Here is a 25,000-nt window from a genome sequence, read left to right on the forward strand (position 1 = left end):
TGTAATGTAATTTAACTACACATTCATTGTTTCAATGTGCTGGACTACACAGCCAAAGGAACAGGAATTGTACCAACTGTCCAAATACTTACGGACCTGATTTGATTTGATTTGATTTGATTTGATATCTTTATTTCAAACATGTAAAATAGACATCACTATATTCTAAACACCCCATTACCATTACATGGTCATTCCACGCCAACACACTTTTGAACTCATCGCCACAGATTTTAATGAGATTTGGTCTTTTAGGAAACCCCTGGAACCAAAAGTAGACACTGGTCTCGGGTTGTTAATCTGGGAGATATGGGCTAACAAAGTTTCCGCAAATTCACATGACTCCGTGACTTTGACTTGCCCGATCTCAATTACTGTAAGCCTGTCTGATCTCCATTACTGTAGGCCTGTCTGATCTCCATTACTGTAGGCCTGTCTGATCTCCATTACTGTAGGCCTGTCTGATCTCCATTACTGTAGGCCTGTCCGATCTCCATTACTGTAGGCCTGTCCGATCTCCATTACTGTAGGCCTGTCTGATCTCCATTACTGTAAGCCTGTCTGATCTCTATTACTGTAGGTCTGTCTGATCTCCATTACTGTAGGCCTGTCTGATCTCCATTACTGTAGGCCTGTCTGATCTCCATTACTGTAGGTCTGTCTGATCTCCATTACTGTAGGCCTACCCGATCTCCATTACTGTAAGCCTGTCTGATCTCCATTACTGTAGGCCTGTCTGATCTCCATTACTGTAGGTCTGTCTGATCTCCATTACTGTAGGCCTGTCTGATCTCCATTACTGTAGGCCTGTCTGATCTCCATTACTGTAGGCCTACCCGATCTCCATTACTGTAAGCCTGTCTGATCTCCATTACTGTAGGCCTGTCTGATCTCCATTACTGTAGGCCTGTCCGATCTCCATTACTGTAGGCCTGTCTGATCTCCATTACTGTAGGCCTGTCTGATCTCCATTACTGTAGGCCTGTCCGATCTCCATTACTGTAGGTCTGTCTGATCTCCATTACTGTAGGCCTGTCTGATCTCCATTACTGTAGGCCTGTCTGATCTCCATTACTGTAGGCCTACCCAATCTCCATTACTGTAGGTCTGTCTGATCTCCATTACTGTAGGCCTGTCTGATCTCCATTACTGTAGGCCTACCCGATCTCCATTACTGTAAGCCTGTCTGATCTCCATTACTGTAGGCCTGTCTGATCTCCATTACTGTAGGCCTGTGTGATCTCCATTACTGTAGGCCTGTCTGATCTCCATTACTGTAGGCCTGTCTGATCTCTATTACTGTAGGCCTACCCGATCTCCATTACTGTAGGTCTGTCTGATCTCCATTACTGTAGGCCTGTCTGATCTCCATTACTGTAGGCCTGTGTGATCTCCATTACTGTAGGCCTGTCTGATCTCCATTACTGTAGGCCTGTCTGATCTCCATTACTGTAGGCCTGTCTGATCTCCATTACTGTAGGCCTACCCGATCTCCATTACTGTAGGCCTACCCGATCTCCATTACTGTAGGCCTGTCTGATCTCCATTACTGTAGGCCTGTCTGATCTCCATTACTGTAGGCCTGTCTGATCTCCATTACTGTAGGTCTGTCTGATCTCCATTACTGTAGGCCTGTCTGATCTCCATTACTGTAGGCCTGTCTGATCTCCATTACTGTAGGCCTACCCAATCTCCATTACTGTAGGTCTGTCTGATCTCCATTACTGTAGGCCTGTCTGATCTCCATTACTGTAGGCCTACCCGATCTCCATTACTGTAAGCCTGTCTGATCTCCATTACTGTAGGCCTGTCTGATCTCCATTACTGTAGGCCTACCCGATCTCCATTACTGTAGGTCTGTCTGATCTCCATTACTGTAGGCCTGTCTGATCTCCATTACTGTAGGCCTGTGTGATCTCCATTACTGTAGGCCTGTCTGATCTCCATTACTGTAGGCCTGTCTGATCTCCATTACTGTAGGCCTACCCGATCTCCATTACTGTAGGTCTGTCTGATCTCCATTACTGTAGGCCTGTCTGATCTCTATTACTGTAGGTCTGTCTGATCTCCATTACTGTAGGCCTGTCTGATCTCCATTACTGTAGGCCTGTCTGATCTCCATTACTGTAGGCCTGTCCGATCTCCATTACTGTAGGCCTGTCTGATCTCCATTACTGTAGGCCTGTCTGATCTCCATTACTGTAGGCCTGTCCGATCTCCATTACTGTAGGCCTGTCCGATCTCCATTACTGTAGGCCTGTCTGATCTCCATTACTGTAGGCCTACCCGATCTCCATTACTGTAGGCCTGTCTGATCTCCATTACTGTAGGCCTGTCTGATCTCCATTACTGTAGGCCTGTCTGATCTCCATTACTGTAGGCCTGTCTGATCTCCATTACTGTAGGCCTGTCTGATCTCCATTACTGTAAGCCTGTCTGATCTCCATTACTGTAAGCCTGCCCGATCGCAGTAGGTCGCAGATAAATTATTTTTATATCACTGTATGTTTCACCAGCTCCCTTATACATAGCCAAAACATTAATTATGTTCACCCCAAAATGAAAGGCAACAGAGCTTTGAGTGATTATGATCTTGAAATCTCACTCCGATATTACCATCGATATCCCAAACCGCTCAGATTGTACAAGGGTTTTGTGGGGGTGTAGAGGACACTGCATCTCTCTCACACTCTCTCACACTCTCTCACACTCTCTCACACTCTCTCACACTCTCTCACACTCACACACTCACACACTCACACACTCACACACTCACACACTCACACACTCACACACTCACACTCTCTCACACTTTCTCACTCTCACACTCTCTCACACTCTCTCACACTCTCTCACACTCTCTCACACTCTCACACTCTCACACACACTCTCTCACACTCTCTCACACACACACACACACACACACACACACACACACACACACACACACACATACACAGGTCGACGGGAACCAAATCCATCTTTAACCCTTTGAAGGGAGGGAGGCAGCCAGATGAATGTTGGCACGGACCGACCCTCTGCATTTCCACAGAGACACATTAATAACGTGTGTTTTTATCGAGCAGCGGGGGAGGGGTACGAGGGGGGGCTTGTCAAAATAAGGAATGACTTCTCCTGGGACGGGGCAGAGGATGCCCCTCTGAAACTGCCCCCCTCCCAAATTGGGCTGATTTATCAGATTATCAGATCCAGGCAGGGGCTGATCAGGGAGTGCCCAGAAAGACATCCACTATTCCCAAAATGCTGTCTACTTCCCCTGGGCCCAATATGCGCCAATCCATCACAACCCATCAAGACAACAGCAGAGCGCTCTGTTTCTGTGACGTTTCTGTCCCCAGACTAATATACCACCTGCAATACATACTGAGATCCTTACTGCAGCCCCACACTAATATACCACCTGCAATATATACTGAGATCCTTACTGCAGCCCCACACTAATATACCACCTGCAATACATACTGAGATCCTTACTGCAGCCCTCAGACTAATATACCACCTGCAATAAATACTGAGATCCTTACTGCAGCCCTCAGTCTAATATACCACCGGCAATAAATACTGAGATCCTTACTGCACCCCCACACTAATATACCACCTGCCATAAATACTGAGATCCTTACTGCAGCCCCCACACTAATATACCACCTGCCATAAATACTGAGATCCTTACTGCAGCCCTCAGACTAATATACCACCTGCAATAAATACTGAGATCCTTACTGCAGCCCCCAGACTAATATACCACCTGCAATAAATACTGAGATCCTTACTGCAGCAGCCTGCATATCCACTGAGCTTTATCATATCCACACACACACACACACACACACACACACACACAGTCCCCTCCACACATAAACTCCCCCTTGTTTTTGCAATACACTGAAGACATTTAAGGTTGAGATAAAAAGATGAAGAGCTGTCCGTCATATCGCTCAGGCTCGCCAAGGTAGGATCCGTGACAGTTGTTCGCTAACATTACCGTATTTCCTGGGAGTGTCATGTGATCACCTGGATGGGCGGCCGTCCATAAACCAGTCTCTTAACCCAACTAATTATCTCCCAAATATGATATTGTCGAAAGGAGTGTGACCGAGCATACCTGGCTGAAGGTGAGGCACCTTTTCTTTTTCTAAAGCAGCGAGACCAAAGCCAAAGTAATACTCTCCGAACATGTTTACCTTGGGCCAAGTCTCCCTACACAAACACCGCACTGTGATTCACGCCCTGCTTTCCGCAGGTAAGATCCTGCACTTCAGAGAACTCTCGGGTCTTCCCAGAAAGCTGCATGTAGTTGGCAGCAGTACTGCGGTTCTGGAAGCAGGCCTGGGGTCTGCATTTCATAAAACCTCCCGAAACAGCACCACACAGACCGCAACTGTCACCCTTCCAGCGCTGACAGAAAGGTAAACACGCTGGCGGTTTACGCCCCGTTTGACACGTATGTGCATGAAAGAGCATGAATGTGGTGAAGCAGGCCTGCTGCGGCGGGGCCTCCTGAGAAGAACAGCTCGGTTTGGACAGGTCCAGACCCACCTGTGCTCCTGCCACTGCACCTCCTCTGTGTGAAGTCCACGCTCATTATGTTCCTCATTATGTTCCTCATTATGTTTCTACAGGAAACAGCTACTTATGACCATTTACTAAATCATTTATCCTCATTTATATGAATACTATTCTCTGCCGCTTCCTTTGCATGAAAAAAATGAAACGCATTAAAATACGAAATAAAGACGAATGCAGCAGCATCCTGTGAACAGCTGCTCAACACCTCGTCTGCCAGAGAGACTGTGGAACAGGCCCTTATCATCACAACACCCAGCCCCACGGGGCCCCACGGGGCCACAACCTGACCCAGCCCCACGGGGGCCACACCCTGACCCAGCCCCACGGGGGCCACACCCTGACCCAGCCCCACGGGGGCCACACCCAGCCCCACGGGTCCCCACGGGGCCACAACCTGACCCAGCCCCACGGGGGCCCAACCTGACCCAGCCCCACGGGGCCACACCCAGCCCCACGGGACCCAGCCCCACGGGGGCCACACCCAGCCCCACGGGACCCAGCCTCACGGGGAGCACAACCTGCACACGCACACGCTCAGGCACACGCACACGCACACGCACTTTCCTCTAAATCTCAGCACAGTGGTGCATTGGGGGAAAAAGACCCTTTGCCTGTACAGTGTCCGTAAGCAGTTCAGCAGCATGAACCCTACCGGCCCCCTGTGGGCCTCAGATGATATACTCTATATCCACCAGGGCGGCCTGTAGCGCAGTGGTTAAGGCCTGTAGCGTAGTGGTTAAGGCCTGTAGCGTAGTGGTTAAGGCCTGTAGCGTAGTGGTTAAGGCCTGTAGCGTAGTGGTTAAGGCCTGTAGCGCAGTGGTTAAGGCCTGTAGCGTAGTGGTTAAGGCCTGTAGTGTAGTGGTTAAGGCCTGTAGCGTAGTGGTTAAGGCCTGTAGCATAGTGGTTAAGGCCTGTAGCGTAGTGGTTAAGGCCTGTAGCGTAGTGGGGCCTGTAGTGTAGCGGTTAAGGCCTGTAGCGTAGTGGTTAAGGCCTGTAGTGTAGCGGTTAAGGCCTGTAGCGCAGTGGTTAAGGCCTGTAGCGTAGTGGGGCCTGTAGCGTAGTGGTTAAGGCCTGTAGCGTAGTGGGGCCTGTAGTGTAGTGGTTAAGGCCTGTAGCGTAGTGGTTAAGGCCTGTAGCGTAGCGGTTAAGGCCTGTAGCGTAGTGGTTAAGGCCTGTAGCGTAGTGGGGCCTGTAGTGTAGTGGTTAAGGCCTGTAGCGTAGCGGTTAAGGCCTGTAGCGTAGTGGTTAAGGCCTGTAGCGTAGTGGTTAAGGCCTGTAGCGTAGTGGGGCCTGTAGCGTAGTGGTTAAGGCCTGTAGCGTAGTGGTTAAGGCCTGTAGCGTAGTGGTTAAGGCCTGTAGCGTAGCGGTTAAGGTAAATGACCCTGTAGTGCAGTGGGGCCTGTAGCGTAGTGGTTAAGGCCTGTAGCGTAGTGGGGCCTGTAGCGTAGTGGTTAAGGCCTGTAGCGTAGTGGTTAAGGCCTGTAGCGTAGTGGGGCCTGTAGCGTAGTGGTTAAGGCCTGTAACGTAGTGGGGCCTGTAGCGTAGTGGTTAAGGCCTGTAGCGTAGTGGTTAAGGCCTGTAGCGTAGTGGTTAAGGCCTGTAGCGTAGCGGTTAAGGTAAATGACCCTGTAGTGCAGTGGGGCCTGTAGCGTAGTGGTTAAGGTAAATGACCCTGTAGTGCAGTGGTTAAGGTAAATGACCCTGTAGCGTAGTGGTTAAGGTAAATGACTGGGACACGCAAGGCCGGTGGTTCTAATCCCAGTGTAGCCACAATAAGATCTGCACAGCTGTTGGGCCCTTGAGCAAGGCCCTTAACCCTGCATTGCTCCAGGGGAGGATTGTCTCCTGCTCAGTCTAATCAACTGTATGTCACTCTGGATAAGAGCGTCTGCCAAATGCCAATAATGCAATGTAATATATAACTGAAGATAAGCTGATCTCTCCGAGACTGGCTTTGAATGGCAGCCCAACTGCTGAGGATGATCAGGGAAGCCTCAGGAGGAGGAGTTACGCGAGCAGCAGCGTGAAAAAGAAGCGCTCTGATTGGAGGGTTTACCTTCTTGAAGAGGCGTCCCGAGTCGTCGCTGACCTGGGCGAAGCGGGGGATGATGTTGTTGAGGTAGAGGTCACTCAGCGTGGCATGATCCCGACTCTCCCCTTTCACCTGGGCCAGGAGCAGGTTCCAGCAACTCACTGGGGAGAGCACGTTCTGTTCTTTCCTGAGAGAGAGAGAGAGAGAGAGAGAGAGAGAAAGAGAAACAGACAGGTTACGGTCTCTCTCCACACACAGACAGGCACACACTACTTCAGACACAGACACATGCCTGAGTGAGTGAACAGATCTTGGTCCTGATCCTCTGTGACCTGTCTGCAGCAGTCAACCACCATCTCCTATCTCCACCGGGGCTGAGATGGGTATTTCTGGGACTGGTCTCTCTTGGTTTCTTCCCATCCAGCGGATATATCCCACCAGGTCACCCCATCCCCTTCTCACAGGAGTCCCACTGGGCTCTGTACTGGGGCTCCTGTGATTTTCCATTTACACTAAATCTCTTGGTTCAGTCACTACTTCACATTACATTACAGTACATTCACTACTACACTCCTTCACATGGCCTCTCACATCACTATTATGGTGATGATACTCAACGTTTCCTCTCTTTCCCTCCCGCCACACAGGCTAATGAGAGAATATCTGCCTGACTGGCAGATATGGCCATCTTACCCACACCCTGAGACAGGGCGGCCATCTTACCCACACCCTGAGACAGGGCGGCCATCTTACCCACACCCTGAGACAGGGCGGCCATCTTACCCAAACCCTGAGACAGGGCGGCCATCTTACCCACACCCTGAGACAGGGCGGCCATCTTACCCACACCCTGAGACAGGGCGGCCATCTTACCCACTCCCTGAGACAGGGCGGCCATCTTACCCACACCCTGAGACAGGGCAGCCATCTTACCCACTCCCTGAGACAGGGCGGCCATCTTACCCACACCCTGAGACAGGGCGGCCATCTTACCCACTCCCTGAGACAGGGCGGCCATCTTACCCACTCCCTGAGACAGGGCGGCCATCTTACCCACACCCTGAGACAGGGCGGCCATCTTACCCACACCCTGAGACAGGGCGGCCATCTTACCCACACCCTGAGACAGGGCGGCCATCTTACCCACACCTTGAGACAGGGCGGCCATCTTACCCACACCCTGAGACAGGGCGGCCATCTTACCTACTCCCTGCTTGTACAGTGATTTTTCCTCTTTCTCACCTCACTGCTTCAGCGGCTGAGCTGTTCAGAAGCTTATTTCTCAGCCACGCTGCCGGGCAGCCTCGGGTCGGCACGGTTACGCAGGAAGCGCGCATGTTACCGACGGCGACTGAAGTGCAACAACCACGGCTTTGTTCCTGAAGATCAAACCAGGCTTCAGACAGGATGGAGAAACCGACACTGCACCAATCACACGGTCCAAGCCTGAGACGCACACACACACACACACACACAGACGCTCACGCTCACACACACACGCTCACACTCACACTCACACACACACACTCACACTCTCACACACACACTCACACTCACACACACACTCACACTCACACACTGTCACTCACACACACACTCACACACACACAGACGCTCACGCTCACACACACACGCTCACACTCACACTCACACATTCACACTCTCACACTCTCACACTCTCTCACACTCTCTCACACTCTCACACTCTCACACACTCTCACACTCTCACACTCTCACACTCTCACACTCTCACACTCTCACACTCACACTCACACTCACACTCACACTCACACACTCACACACTCACACACACACACACTCACACGCTGTCACTCACACACACACTCACACACACGCTCTCACACTCACATCTCTTACCCCGCCCCCCACCTGAAAAGCATCTGCCCACAGCAGGGAAACACCCCCACCACCCCGAACCCCCACCACCCTGAACCCCCACCCCAGCTCTTCACCCTCTGAATCGGGGGGGGTCAAACCCATTAAATAAACTGCTTTTAATTCCACAACAGTGTCTGTGCCCCTGCAGGGAGACTGGGATGGGGTGCCATCTGTGTGTGTGTGAGTGTGAGTGTGAGTGTGTGTGTGTGTGTGTGTGTGTGTGTGTGTGTGTTAGAAAGTATGTGTGCATACAGTACTGTGCAAAAGTCTTAGGCACCTGTATAACATTCTGTACAGATAAGATTCTTTCAACAATAATTAAATTAAAGGCCTTAAATATACATTTTACTATACATTTGAGTAATTTAGGAATCAAATCAATATTTTGTGACCACCCTTCGGTGTTAAAACTGCATCACTTCTCTGAGATATAGAACTGTAGGACAGCGTTGGCTAAGACAATCAGCAGGGCGGAGAACTTGGCACAGTTGTTCTGCAGACTTTGGTTTAATCCTTGCTTCTGATCTCAGACAGTCTTGATCAAGTTTTTATGTAAAAAGTAGTAAATTGCTCACAGTAACATGTTACTTTTTTAAATTAAATACAAAGATTTGTCAGTAAAATTAAATCTTTCGGAAAATGAATATTTGGAAATCTCAAATGTGTTCTTTTAAACTAACACACACAAAAAACATATATATAATAAAGTCTAGAGTGCCTAAGACTTCTGCACAGTACTGTATATATAATAAAGTCTCGGGTGCCTAAGACACAGTGCTGTATATATAATAAAGTCTCGGGTGCCTAAGACACAGTGCTGTATATATAATAAAGTCTCGGGTGCCTAAGACACAGTGCTGTATATATAATAAAGTCTCGGGTGCCTAAGACTTCTGCACAGTACTGTATATATAATAAAGTTTCGGGTGCCTAAGACTTCTGCACAGTGCTGTATGTATAATAAAGTCTCGGGTGCCTAAGACTTCTGCACAGTGCTGTATGTATAATAAAGTCTCGGGTGCCTAAGACACAGTACTGTATATATAATAAAGTCTCGGGTTCCTAAGACACAGTGCTGTCTGTGTGTGTCCTTGGGTACTTCTCTCAGGAGAACGTCACCATGACGAACACAAACACTTCTGATTGGCTCGAACCTGCAGCAGCATGTTGTCATACCAACGAAAGACGGAAGTTCTTCCAGCCAACAGAGTACACAAAGCCAGGCTGCTTTCCCCCTGCAGAGAGCCCACTAATCTAAATCTCTCTCCACGCACAGGAATGTTTTTCACAGGAAATCTTTCACTCCACTGTTTGGAAACCCAAAACCTGACTTTCTAAGGCCCCTTCTAGAGCTCTCCAGATGTTTCCAATGAGCGCCCCCCCCCCACTGCGACAGGTACCCCAAAGGTCACAGGTCGCGGGGAGCCCTAGGAAAAACAGCGCACGTGCCGAACATACCTCCAGCCCGGCCCTTCCCTCCAGCGGGATTCTGGGTAAACAGAGGGGCGGCTCCGTGCAGGACGCAGCGCATTCCGCCGCTGGAGTGAGCGCACGAGGTGCGCCGCGGAATGAGATCCCGGAGGTGGCCGGGCGTGGCGTGCGCTAGCCCAAAGAACCGGAGTCTCCTGTTCGGACACGCAAACCCCTCCCCTCCCCCTCGCCCTCGCCCTCGCCCCCTGACCACGAACAGAGAGGGGTGTTGCCAACACGGGAGGGAAAGGGGGATGAGACGTGGGGGCCTTTGACCCTGGAGGCCTTTGACCCCCGTAGAGCCACGGTGGTCTTCCCAAAAAATCAGCTAAAATGGAGCCCCAGCCAGCGCTGATGACTCTTCTCTGGCCAGATAACGCCGTCTTTGACCAGATAACACCGTCTTTGACCAGATAACGCCGTCTCTGACCAGATAACGCCGTCTTTGACCAGATAACGCCGTCTTTGACCAGATAACACCGTCTTTGACCAGATAACACCGTCTCTGACCAGATAACGCCGTCTCTGACCAGATAACGCCGTCTTTGACCAGATAACGCCGTCTTTGACCAGATAACACCGTCTTTGACCAGATAACACCGTCTCTGACCAGATAACGCCGTCTTTGACCAGATAACGCCGTCTCTGACCAGATAACGCCGTCTCTGACCAGATAACACCGTCTCTGACCAGATAACACCGTCTTTGACCAGATAACGCCGTCTCTGACCAGATAACGCCGTCTCTGACCAGATAACACCGTCTCTGACCAGATAACACCGTCTCTGACCAGATAACGCCGTCTTTGACCAGATAACGCCGTCTTTGACCAGATAACACCGTCTCTGACCAGATAACGCCGTCTCTGACCAGATAACGCCGTCTCTGACCAGATAACGCCGTCTCTGACCAGATAACGCCGTCTCTGACCAGATAACGCCGTCTCTGACCAGATAACGCCGTCTCTGACCAGATAACACCGTCTTTGACCAGATAAAGCCGTCTTTGACCAGATAACACCGTCTTTGACCAGATAATACCGTCTTTGACCAGATAACACCGTCTTTGACCAGATAACGCCGTCTTTGACCAGATAACGCCGTCTTTGACCAGATAACGCCGTCTCTGACCAGATAACGCCGTCTCTGACCAGATAACGCCGTCTCTGACCAGATAACGCCGTCTCTGACCAGATAACGCCGTCTCTGACCAGATAACGCCGTCTCTGACCAGATAACGCCGTCTCTGACCAGATAACGCCGTCTCTGACCAGATAACGCCGTCTCTGACCAGATAACACCGTCTTTGACCAGATAAAGCCGTCTTTGACCAGATAACACCGTCTTTGACCAGATAACGCCGTCTTTGACCAGATAACGCCGTCTTTGACCAGATAACGCCGTCTTTGACCAGATAACGCCGTCTTTGACCAGATAACGCCGTCTTTGACCAGATAACGCCGTCTCTGACCAGATAACGCCGTCTCTGACCAGATAACGCCGTCTTTGACCAGATAACGCCGTCTCTGACCAGATAACGCCGTCTCTGACCAGATAACGCCGTCTCTGACCAGATAACGCCGTCTCTGACCAGATAACGCCGTCTCTGACCAGATAACGCCGTCTTTGACCAGATAACGCCGTCTTTGACCAGATAACACCGTCTTTGACCAGATAACACCGTCTCTGACCAGATAACACCGTCTCTGACCAGATAACGCCGTCTTTGACCAGATAACGCCGTCTTTGACCAGATAACACCGTCTCTGACCAGATAACACCGTCTCTGACCAGATAACGCCGTCTTTGACCAGATAACGCAGAAAGAGGCACCACAAATCATCTGTGCAGGGTCCCCACAAACCCACGTTCCCCACAAACCCAAATCCACAAATCCACCGTCCTCATTCGCCTGGGGGTATGCCGGTGTCGGGAAAACGTTGGCGTCCAGACAGGCCTCCTAAGCAACAGACAGGCCAGCTAACCTCCTGAGCCACAGACAGCAGCGGATTTCCCGGGTTGTGATCTTGCTCTCTGTCTGGAGCCGAACAGTCAGGCGGCATCTCAGACAACATCTCAGACAACATCTCAGACAACATCTCAGACAACATCTCAGACAACATCTCAGACAACATCTCAGACAACATCTCACACAACATCTCAGACAACATCTCAGACAACATCTCAGACAGCATCTCAGACAACATCTCAGACAACAAACAAATCATGTGACCCATGTTACACGCCAGCCCTGGGGTTGTGGGGAGCATTACATTACGTTACATTACGTTACATTACGTTACATTATTGGAATTTAGCAGACGCTCTTATCCAGAGTGACGTACAGTTGATTAGACTAAGCAGGAGACAATCCTCCCCTGGAGCAATGCAGGGTTAAGGGCCCAACGGCTGTGCGGATCTTATTGTGGCTACACCGGGATTAGAACCACCGACCTTGCATGTCCCAGTCATGTACCTTAGCCACTACGCTACAGGCCCCACTACGCTACAGGCCTTAACCACTTCGCTACAGGCCTTAACCACTATGCTACAGGCCTTAGCCGCTATGCTACAGGCCCCACTACGCTACAGGCCTTAACCGCTATGCTACAGGCCTTAACCGCTACGCTACAGGCCTTAAGCGCTACGCTACAGGCCTTAACCGCTACGCTACAGGCCTTAACCGCTACGCTACAGGCCCCACTACGCTACAGGCCCCACTACGCTACAGGCCTTAACCACTACGCTACAGGCCCCACTACGCTACAGGCCCCACTACGCTACAGGCCTTAACCACTACGCTACAGGCCCCACTACGCTACAGGCCTTAACCGCTACGCTACAGGCCTTAACCACTATGCTACAGGCCTTAACCGCTACGCTACAGGCCTTAACCGCTACGCTACAGGCCCCACTAAGCTACAGGCCCCACTATGCTACTGGCCTTAACCGCTACGCTACAGGCCTTAACCACTACGCTACAGGCCTTAACCGCTACGCTACAGGCCCCACTACGCTACAGGCCCACTACGCTACAGGCCCCACTACGCGACAGGCCCGCTATGCTACAGGCCCCACTACGCTACAGGCCTTAACCGCTACGCTACAGGCCCCACTACGCTACAGGCCTTAACCGCTACGCTACAGGCCCCACTATGCTACAGGCCCACTACGCTACAGGCCTTAACCGCTACGCTACAGGCCCACTACGCTACAGGCCTTAACCGCTACGCTACAGGCCTTAACTGCTACGCTACAGGCCTTAACTGCTACGCTACAGGCCTTAACTGCTACGCTACAGGCCTTAACTGCTACGCTACAGGTCTTAACCGCTACGCTACAGGCCTTAACCACTACGCTACAGGCCGTCTGGAGCATGCAGCGGTCTGGAGCATGTGTCTGAGTCCCTTCAGTGGCATGCGTGTTCTTGGCATGTAAGCATGTGGCAGCGATTGCCCCAAACCCCCCCCCCCCTCGGTTGAGTATTTGCGCAGCTGTAGAGTTTGAGCTGAAAACAGGAAGTGCGAGGGGATATCAGGTTTCCTTCAGGGCTCTCACCGTGAACTCACGCTACCTGTCTGGTGAGGTCACATCCTGCCCCACACCCCCCCCCCCCAACCCCATCCCACCCCCCAGGACAACTCCCGACGTGTGCAGTCTGCTCCTTTAGTAGAAGAGTCCACACAAAGAACAACAAAAACATAAACATCCTGTCCTTTATGCTGAAAGGTCATCTGACTGGGGGTTTCCTGTTCAATATTTTACCAGATATGAGAAGCAGGGGTCGGGGACTGACATCTGAGAAATGCACCCCCCGCTCCCCCGCCCCACCCCCGCAGCGGACCAGCGCCACGTGTGACCTCGCCATGTCCTCACACACCGCCGGGGGGTGAGGGGGGGCATAGGCCCAGCTGCTCCCAGCTGTCCTGAGGCAGACCCAAAACTCCCCAATTCCCCGCCTGCCACCCCCCCCATGAGCCTGCGCATACCAGGGGCTGGGGGTCTGAGCTCCCCCCCAACCCCTACAGGACGAGGGGAGAGAGGCCGACAGCCCGGGGGGGGGGGTCAGGGGGAAATGAAATAGCGGGCATTCCTGCGCCACCCTCATGCACAGCAGATGCCGCCCCCCCCCCCAAGCATGCGGGTGTCCAGCTGCACTGTCTGGGAGCCTCAAGACCCGCAGACACTGTGGCCCCCCAGGACTGGAGTTAAACCTGCAGACACTGTGGCCCTCCAGGACTGGAGTTAGACCTGCAGACACTGCGGCCCTCCAGGACTGGAGTTAAACCTGCAGACACTGTGGCCCCCACGGACTTGAGTTAAACCCGCAGACACTGCGGCCCCCCAGGACTGGAGTTAGACCTGCAGACACTGCGGCCCCCCAGGACTGGAGTTAAACCTGCAGACACTGCGGCCCTCCAGGACTGGAGTTAGACCTGCAGACACTGCGGCCCTCCAGGACTGGAGTTAAACCTGCAGACACTGTGGCCCCCACGGACTTGAGTTAAACCCGCAGACACTGCGGCCCCCCAGGACTGGAGTTAGACCTGCAGACACTGCGGCCCCCCAGGACTGGAGTTAAACCTGCAGACACTGCGGCCCTCCAGGACTGGAGTTAAACCTGCAGATGCTGTGGCCCTCCAGGACTGGAGTTAAATGTGTGTGAGTGGGTATCTGTGTTTGTGTGTGTGTGTGTCAGTGTGTGAGTGTCAGTGTGTGTGTGTGTCTGTGTATGGAGTGTCTGTATATGTGAGTGTGTGTATGTGCATGTGAGTGTTTCTGTGCGTCTGTGTGTGTGTGTGTGTGTGTCAGTGTGTGAGTGTCAGTGTGTACGTGTTGTCTGTATGTGTGTGTGTGTGTGTATGGAGTGTCTGTATATGTGAGTGTGTGTATGTGCATGTGAGTGTTTCTGAGTGTGTGTGTGTGTGTGTGTGTGTGTCAGTGTGTGAGTGTCAGTGTGTGTGTGTATGTGTGTGTGTGTGTGTGTGTGTATGGAGTGTCTGTATATGTGAGTGTGTGTATGTGCATGTGAGTGTTTCTGAGTGTGTGTGTGTGTATGTGTGAGTGTGTGAGTGTGTGTGTGTGTGTGTGTGTGTGTGTGCGTGTGTGTGTGTGTGTGTGTGTGCGTGTGTGTGTGTGTGTGTGTGTGTGTCTGTATGTGTGTGTGTGTGTGTGTGTGTGTATGGAGTGTCTGTATATGTGAGTGTGTGTATGTGCATGTGAGTGTTTCTGTGTGTGTGTGTGTGTGTCAGTGTGTGAGTGTCAGTGTGTGTGTGTGTGTGTGTGTGTCAGTGTGTGAGTGTCAGTGTGCGTGTCAGTGTGTGAGTGTCAGTGTGCGTGTGTGTGTGTGTGTGCGTTTAGTAAAAAAAAACAGGCTGAAGAAGTGAGCGAGAAAAACAATGAAAGGGTGAGAAAATGGGGGGGGGGGGGGGGGGGGGCATTTTTACTCAGACACCCCCTGCTGATTGAACCTTGCCCCCGGCAGATCTGTCTAAAGCCTGGAATGTCTTTCGCAAAAACACACACACACACACACACACACACACACAGGAGTCAAGTCCAATTTCTACAGTAAACAAATTCTTAGTACACTTGACCTGACTGCCTGAAACACTAAGTCACTAATCCCTGATTATATTACAGAGATATCTGGAGCTAATAATTACATTTTACAATTAAGAAAACTATTTTAGTTCATACAGTTTGGAAGAAATAACTTGTATGTTTGAGTGGGCACTAAGATATCCAGACATTGGCATGCCAGAAATTAAAATAATATTTAGCTTTTCTTATTTAAAAAAAACAGGCGGCACAGACGGTGCAGTGGGTAGCACAGCCGCCTCACAGCAAGGAGGTCCTGGGTTTGAATCCCCATCGGCCGGGGCCTCTCTGTGCGGAGTTTGCATGTTCTCCCCGTGTCTGCGTGGGTTTCCTCCGGGTACTCAGGTTTCCTCCCACAGTCCAAAGACATGCAGGTTAGGCTGATTGGAGAGTCTAAAATGCCCGTAGGTATGAGTGTGTGAGTGAATGGTGTGTGTGCCCTGTGATGGACTGGTGACCTGTCCAGGGTGTATTCCTGCCTTTCGCCCAATGTATGCTGGGATAGGCTCCAGCCCCCCTGCGACCCTGTTCAGGATAAGCGGGTTAAGATAATGGATGGATGGATGGATTATTTATAAAAAATAAAAATAAAAATAATAAAAAAACTGCAGCCAATCACAATGCATGTACACAGTCCCACCAACCAATCAGCCTGGCATAGCAACCGCCCGACAGCCAATGAAGCGCTCAGCCGACGGCGCGGAGAGCAGCCTGGGTAAACACGTTGGTAAAGTAGATGAAGGACGTTACCCTCATGTTACCCTGACGGAGCGCATTAGCGTGGCGTGAAGCACAGGCTACAGCAGGGCCCACAGAGGAGTGTTTATCTGGGGTCTCAGCACCACAGCCAGCGGAAGAGGACCCCACTCTCTGCCCTGGAAACAAGGGTCAGGGCTGGCCTGGCTCTGCTCTGGGACAACGTGTTCAGGGCTCAGGGGGAACATGTTCAGGATTCAGGGGGAACGGGTTCAGGGTTCAGGGTTCAGGGGAATCTCTTGTTTATCAGTTGAGGGGCCAGGATGGCAGCAGCAAGGGATGCGGCTCCAGCCCAGCCAATCACAGGACCCCACCTCAATCCCGCCAATCACAGTCCAGACAATGACAAAGCACTGAGCTCAAGCCCCGGTCTGCCCTACCATTGGTCAGAAGGAGAGTAATAAACTCCAGGTCTACAGTCCCACCCCGTCTACGCCCCCACACACACAAACATCCCCCCCACACACACACACACACACACACACACACACACACACAAACACAAACACCCCCCACACACACACACACACACACACACACACACACGACTCTCCCAAAACTGACTGCAGCCCAATGTACACAACTCACCCAGGGACAGCCTCATGTGATATGGGAGGGAGGTTAACGACACACAGGCTATCAGACACACACTGCAAACACACAGACTTACTGAAGGTCCAAACCAGTCAGAAGTGACCAGTGAGAGGGGAGAGGAAAGCCAGGCCAAAAGATCTGGAGCACAAAATGTCCACCTGTCGACTTTGGCCCACAGACAACAACAAACAAAATGGAGGCCTGGCAGGTTCAGGTTCAGGGAGGACGCTCAGATAAAAAGACCACACGCCTGGCAGCTCTGCACCAGTCATTTACTGAAGTTTTAAAACACACAGTTCGGCCCTGTCCTGTTAAATGAACATAATCACAGTCCATGACCAGTTCTCTTTGTTCTGCCTTGGACAGGATGAAGCAGCATCTGTGAAATGACTTATTTTGAAAATGATCATTTTATGATCTGTGCTTATGTTGCATATTCAAGGCAGAAGAGTTACGTGTTCAAACCTCTCTGAAACCCTTCTTTGCCCTTTAATTTAGAGAGTGCAGCTTCATCCAATCAGAACATACAGATCCATCCGATCAGAATGTTCAGGCCCATCCCAGAATGCACCAGACACAAGCTACGGGACGTGGCTTAACATCATGACCTTTCGTACGCTGTGATCAAAGTCTTCAAGGAGACAGAGCAATAGATGTAATTACATAATAATGTTTGAAAGCTTCTTCCATAATTCACTGTCCATAAAAACCCTGGAGAGCGATTGTCCTGCTCGGCTGCCAGACATTCAGCACTGATTAATACAGCAGAAGCTCCATAGTCAGCTCAGTGCAGATTCAGTGAACAAAGGCTCTTCTTCTTCTTCTTCTTATTATTTTGTTATTGTTATTATACTAGTATTGTTTTGTTTTGTTAATCAAGCACAATTTAATTTTATATTTATAATGCATCTATTCCAGACAGCATAACTTCTCTAGTACACCACACCAGGGTAGTCTCTGAATCAGCCCCTGAACCAGTCAGAACGGAAGCAGCAGTGGATCACTCAGGGGTTACCTGCCCCGTGGGGGTACACCAGTGTGGGTTATGGTGAGGCGTATACCAGTGTGGGTTATGGTGAGGTGTATACCAGTGTGGGTTATGGTGAGGCTGGAGGGCGTATACCAGTGTGGGTTATGGTGAGGTGTATACAGTGTGGGTTATGGTGAGGTGTATACCAGTGTGGGGTATGGTGAGGCTAGAGGGCTTATACCAGTGTGGGTTATGGTGAGGTGTATACCAGTGTGGGTTATGGTGAGGCGTATACCATTGTGGGGTATGGTGAGGCGTATACCAGTGTGGGTTATGGTGAGGTGTATACAGCGTGGGTTATGGTCAGGTGTATACAGTGTGGGTTATGGTGAGGTGTACACCAGTGTGGGTTATGGTGAGGCGTATACCAGTGTGGGTTATGGTGAGGTGTATACCAGTGTGGGTTATGGTGAGGCTAGAGGGCGTATACCAGTGTGGGTTATGGTGAGGTGTATACCAGTGTGGGTTATGGTGAGGTGTATACCAGTGTGGGGTATGGTGAGGCTAGAGGGCTTATACCAGTGTGGGTTATGGTGAGGCTGGAGGGCCTATACCAGTGTGGGTTATGGTGAGGTGTATACAGCGTGGGTTATGGTCAGGTGTATACAGTGTGGGTTATGGTGAGGCGTATACCAGTGTGGGTTATGGTGAGGTGTATACAGCGTGGGTTATGGTCAGGTGTATACAGTGTGGGTTATGGTGAGGCGTATACCAGTGTGGGTTATGGTGAGGTGTATACCAGTGTGGGTTATGGTGAGGCTAGAGGGCTTATACCAGTGTGGGTTATGGTGAGGTGTATACAGTGTGGGTTATGGTGAGGCTAGAGGGCGTATACCAGTGTGGGTTATGGTGAGGCGTATACCAGTGTGGGTTATGGTGAGGTGTATACAGCGTGGGTTATGGTGAGGTGTATACAGTGTGGGTTATGGTGAGGCGTATACCAGTGTGGGTTATGGTGAGGTGTATACCAGTGTGGGTTATGGTGAGGTGTATACAGTGTGGGTTATGGTGAGGTGTATACCAGTGTGGGTTATGGTGAGGTGTATACCAGTGTGGGTTATGGTGAGGCTAGAGGGCTTATACCAGTGTGGGTTATGGTGAGGCTGGAGGGCCTATACCAGTGTGGGTTATGGTGAGGTGTATACAGCATGGGTTATGGTCAGGTGTATACAGTGTGGGTTATGGTCAGGTGTATACAGTGTGGGTTATGGTGAGGTGTACACAGTGTGGGTTATGGTGAGGTGTGTACAGTGTGGGTTATGGTGAGGCTAGAGGGCTTATACCAGTGTGGGTTATGGTGAGGCTGGAGGGCGTATACCAGTGTGGGTTATGGTGAGGTGTATACAGCATGGGTTATGGTCAGATGTATACAGTGTGGGTTATGGTGAGGTGTATACAGTGTGGGTTATGGTGAGGCGTATACCAGTGTGGGTTATGGTGAGGTGTATACCAGTGTGGGTTATGGTGAGGTGTATACAGTGTGGGTTATGGTGAGGTGTATACCAGTGTGGGTTATGGTGAGGTGTATACCAGTGTGGGTTATGGTGAGGCTAGAGGGCTTATACCAGTGTGGGTTATGGTGAGGCTGGAGGGCCTATACCAGTGTGGGTTATGGTGAGGTGTATACAGCGTGGGTTATGGTCAGGTGTATACAGTGTGGGTTATGGTCAGGTGTATACAGTGTGGGTTATGGTGAGGTGTACACAGTGTGGGTTATGGTGAGGTGTGTACAGTGTGGGTTATGGTGAGGCTAGAGGGCTTATACCAGTGTGGGTTATGGTGAGGCTGGAGGGCGTATACCAGTGTGGGTTATGGTGAGGTGTATACAGCATGGGTTATGGTCAGATGTATACAGTGTGGGTTATGGTCAGGTGTATACAGTGTGGGTTATGGTCAGGTGTATACAGTGTGGGTTATGGTGAGGTGTATACCAGTGTGGGTTATGGTGAGGCTAGAGGGCATATACCAGTGTGGGTTATGGTGAGGTGTATACCAGTGTGGGTTATGGTCAGGTGTATACAGTGTGGGTTATGGTGAGGCGTATACCAGTGTGGGTTATGGTGAGGCTGGAGGGCGTATACCAGTGTGGGTTATGGTGAGGCTAGAGGGCTTATACCAGTGTGGGTTATGGTGAGGCTAGAGGGCTTATACCAGTGTGGGTTATGGTGAGGTGTATACAGTGTGGGTTATGGCGAGGTGTATACAGTGTGGGTTATGGTCAGGTGTACACAGTGTGGGTTATGGTCAGGTGTACACAGTGTGGGTTATGGTCAGATGTATACAGTGTGGGTTATGGTCAGGTGTATACAGTGTGGGTTATGGTGAGGCTAGAGGGCATATACCAGTGTGGGTTATGGTGAGGTGTATACCAGTGTGGGTTATGGTCAGGTGTATACAGTGTGGGTTATGGTCAGGTGTATACAGTGTGGGTTATGGTGAGGTGTATACCAGTGTGGGTTATGGTGAGGTGTATACCAGTGTGGGTTATGGTGAGGCTAGAGGGCTTATACCAGTGTGGGTTATGGTGAGGCTGGAGGGCGTATACCAGTGTGGGTTATGGTGAGGTGTATACAGCATGGGTTATGGTCAGATGTATACAGTGTGGGTTATGGTCAGGTGTATACAGTGTGGGTTATGGTCAGGTGTATACAGTGTGGGTTATGGTGAGGTGTATACCAGTGTGGGTTATGGTGAGGCTAGAGGGCATATACCAGTGTGGGTTATGGTGAGGTGTATACCAGTGTGGGTTATGGTCAGGTGTATACAGTGTGGGTTATGGTGAGGCGTATACCAGTGTGGGTTATGGTGAGGCTGGAGGGCGTATACCAGTGTGGGTTATGGTGAGGCTAGAGGGCTTATACCAGTGTGGGTTATGGTGAGGCTAGAGGGCTTATACCAGTGTGGGTTATGGTGAGGTGTATACAGTGTGGGTTATGGCGAGGTGTATACAGTGTGGGTTATGGCGAGGTGTATACAGTGTGGGTTATGGTCAGGTGTATACAGTGTGGGTTATGGTCAGGTGTATACAGTGTGGGTTATGGTCAGGTGTATACAGTGTGGGTTATAGTCAGGTGTACACAGTGTGGGTTATGGTCAGGTGTATACAGTGTGGGTTATGGTCAGGTGTACACAGTGTGGGTTATGGTCAGGTGTACACAGTGTGGGTTATAGTCAGGTGTATACAGTGTGGGTTATGGTGAGGTGTATACAGTGTGGATTATGGTCAGGTGTACACAGTGTGGGTTATGGTCAGGTGTATACAGTGTGGGTTATGGTGAGGTGTGTACAGTGTGGGTTATGGTCAGGTGTACACAGTGTGGGTTATGGTCAGGTGTACACAGTGTGGGTTATGGTGAGGTGTATACAGTGTGGGTTATGGTGAGGTGTACACAGTGTGGGTTATGGTCAGGTGTATACAGTGTGGGTTATGGTCAGGTGTATACAGTGTGGGTTATGGTCAGGTGTATACAGTGTGGGTTATGGTGAGGTGTACACAGTGTGGGTTATGGTCAGGTGTATACAGTGTGGGTTATGGTCAGGTGTATACAGTGTGGGTTATGGTCAGGTGTATACAGTGTGGGTTATGGTCAGGTGTATACAGTGTGGGTTATGGTCAGGTGTATACAGTGTGGGTTATGGTCAGGTGTATACAGTGTGGGTTATGGTCAGGTGTATACAGTGTGGGTTATGGTGAGGTGTACACAGTGTGGGTTATGGTGAGGTGTACACAGTGTGGGTTATGGTGAGGTGTACACAGTGTGGGTTATGGTCAGGTGTACACAGTGTGGGTTATGGTCAGGTGTACACAGTGTGGGTTATGGTGAGGTGTACACAGTGTGGGTTATGGTGAGGTGTACACAGTGTGGGTTATGGTCAGGTGTACACAGTGTGGGTTATGGTGAGGTGTACACAGTGTGGGGTATGGTGAGGTGTACACAGTGTGGGTTATGGTGAGGTGTACACAGTGTGGGTTATGGTCAGGTGTACACAGTGTGGGGTATGGTCAGGTGTATACAGTGTGGGTTATGGTCAGGTGTACACAGTGTGGGTTATGGTCAGGTGTACACAGTGTGGGTTATGGTGAGGTGTACACAGTGTGGGGTATGGTCAGGTGTACACAGTGTGGGTTATGGTCAGGTGTATACAGTGTGGGGTATGGTCAGGTGTACACAGTGTGGGTTATGGCCAGGTGTATACAGTGTGGGTTATGGTCAGGTGTACACAGTGTGGGTTATAGTCAGGTGTACACAGTGTGGGTTATGGTGAGGTGTACACAGTGTGGGTTATGGTGAGGTGTACACAGTGTGGGTTATGGTCAGGTGTACACAGTGTGGGTTATGGTCAGGTGTACACAGTGTGGGGTATGGTGAGGTGTACACAGTGTGGGTTATGGTCAGGTGTACACAGTGTGGGTTATAGTCAGGTGTACACAGTGTGGGTTATGGTCAGGTGTACACAGTGTGGGTTATGGTCAGGTGTACACAGTGTGGGTTATGGTCAGGTGTACACAGTGTGGGTTATGGTCAGGTGTACACAGTGTGGGTTATGGTCAGGTGTACACAGTGTGGGTTATGGTGAGGTGTACACAGTGTGGGTTATGGTCAGGTGTACACAGTGTGGGGTATGGTGAGGTGTACACAGTGTGGGTTATGGTGAGGTGTACACAGTGTGGGTTATGGTGAGGTGTACACAGTGTGGGTTATGGTGAGGTGTACACAGTGTGGGTTATGGTCAGGTGTACACAGTGTGGGTTATGGTCAGGTGTACACAGTGTGGGTTATGGTCAGGTGTACACAGTGTGGGTTATGGTCAGGTGTACACAGTGTGGGTTATGGTGAGCTACCTGAGCTGGTGGTCCTTGGTGCTGCGGGTCTTGGCCAGGAACCGCTCGGCCAGCTTCTCCAGGTTGCGGGAGTAGTCCGTCTCGATCTCGGCCTTCTTGCGGAAGAAGTCCTGCAGGTCCTGGAGCAGCTGCACACGCAGCTCACACTGCTGGTCCAGACACTTCAGCTGCTCGGCCAGCTGGGCCCGGATCTCTGAGGAGAGAGGTCACGCAGGGGTCACGCAGGGGTCACGCAGGGGTCACGAGGACACGTTCCGTCCTGCAGTTCCTGCTGGGCCCAATAACACTAGAAAGGGTGTGGTCATTCTAAAACCGCCAAGCATGACACCCAGCAGAACCAGGCCTCACAGCATCCACTTCTGGACCCATAGCCACATAATTACATTACATCACATTACAGTGATTTAGCTGACGCTCTTATCCAAGTGACTGACTGTTGATTAGACTAAACAGGAGCCACTACGCTACAGGCTGCCCCAATGCCTACAGGCTGATCTAATTTCACAAAGATCACAAAACCAAATGTTGCAAAACTATTTCCCTGAAATAAAGGACACAACTGAATCGATTAAAACATTCTTGAGTACATTGGCGACATGGCTCAGGCAGTAAGAGCAGTTGTCTGGCAGTCGGAGGGTTGCCGGTTCGATCCCCCGCCCTGGGTGTGTTGAAGTGTCCCTGAGCAAGACACCTAACCCCCAAATGCTCCTGACGAGCTGGTCGGGGCCTTGCATGGCAGCCAATCGCCGTCGGTGTGTGAGTGTGTGTATGAATGGGTGAATGGAGAAGCATCAATTGTACAGCGCTTTGGATAAAGGCGCTATATAAGTGCCAACCATTTACCATTTTGGTTTTATTATACAGGCCAATGTGTCAAGGCAGATTGCAGGCACACGAAGAAAAGCTCTAAAATGGATGAAACACAATATACAAAACACAAAATGGAAAAAGTAGTTTAATACTAAATGCAATATAAAAAAATTAAAAAAGTAATTTCTGTAACAAATTCGTCAGGCTTCTCCCTGCTGCGATTTGGAGCGATTGGAGAGATTTCACACACACACACACACACACACACACACACACACACACACACACACATCTTACTCATCAGTTCCCCAGAATTGCATTAATCAGCTCCTCTGGTCTCATTCCCTGCTGTGATTCACCCTCATGTGGTCTATCTCCGTTTCAGTGGAAAACTGAAAGTGAGCCAGAGGCGTTATTTCCACAGAGCTGTCACACCAACATTTGATAGTGCATTTGATAGTAAATTTGATAGTGCTTCATTCTACAATTTGGGGTAGGATGCAGATTGGGCGTCAGGGATTAGAGAGAATAAATTATGATGAAAACTTTCGAAATTTAAAAAAATCTGAATTTCTCCAATATAACGCATGGCAAAGGGCAAACATAATATTTGAGAAGAAAACATCTAGGTAAAGAAAAAAACAAAAAACAAAACAGTCACTCTGCTAAAGGTAGCAGTGCAAACGTATAACCGGGCACAACCTAACAAGAGTCCAAAATAAACCATACATCAGCCCAACAGCAGAAGGACATCTACAGTAGTATTATTCAAGTGTTCTTTTATTCTACAATGGAGGAAAGCACCACTAATTGATTCATTTACATGCACTTTTAGGTCATAAGAGTCTTTGGAGCGGAATGGTGGAGGTCGCCCTGCCAAGGTTCCGTGGGGAACGTCCCAGCTGCCCGGCAACCTCAAGTGATTCAAAAACTGCACAACAAGACCTTCCCTGGTGAACTCAACAACCTGTGAGACGTGGACAGAACGTATACAAGGTCGGCAGGAAGTCCCACCTATGTGTGGAGCGACATGTATGTTACATTACGTTACATCATTGGCATTTGGCAGACGCTCTTATCCAGAGTGACGTACAGTTGATTAGACTAAGCAGGAGACAATTCTCCCCTGGAGCAATGCAGGGTTAAAGGCCTTGCTCAAGGGCCCAACAGCTGTGCAGATCTTATTGTGGCTACACCGGAATTAGAACCACTGACCTTGCGTGTCCTGGTCATTTACCTTAACCACTACGCTACAGGGCACAAGTATGTAACGTCCATATCGACATGTATTTAATGTGTGTATTGACATGTATGTAACGTGCATATCGAAATGTATGTAATGTGCGTATCGACACGTATGTAATGTGTGTATCGAC

General features: G+C 50.3%; 1 protein-coding gene across 1 annotated transcript in view; it reads right to left on the reverse strand.

The window, feature by feature from the left end:
- The window catches only part of srgap2 (SLIT-ROBO Rho GTPase activating protein 2), an 84,579-nt gene that overhangs the window by 26,291 nt on the left and 33,288 nt on the right, over positions 1-25,000 (reverse strand). Inside the window, 2 exon segments of the mRNA XM_061219767.1 lie at positions 6,647-6,809; positions 22,815-23,007. Coding sequence (XP_061075751.1) covers positions 6,647-6,809; positions 22,815-23,007 — 356 coding nt within the window.

The sequence above is a fragment of the Conger conger genome, chromosome 14 (assembly GCF_963514075.1).
Source record: "Conger conger chromosome 14, fConCon1.1, whole genome shotgun sequence".
NCBI classification, from domain to species: Eukaryota; Metazoa; Chordata; class Actinopteri; order Anguilliformes; family Congridae; genus Conger; species Conger conger.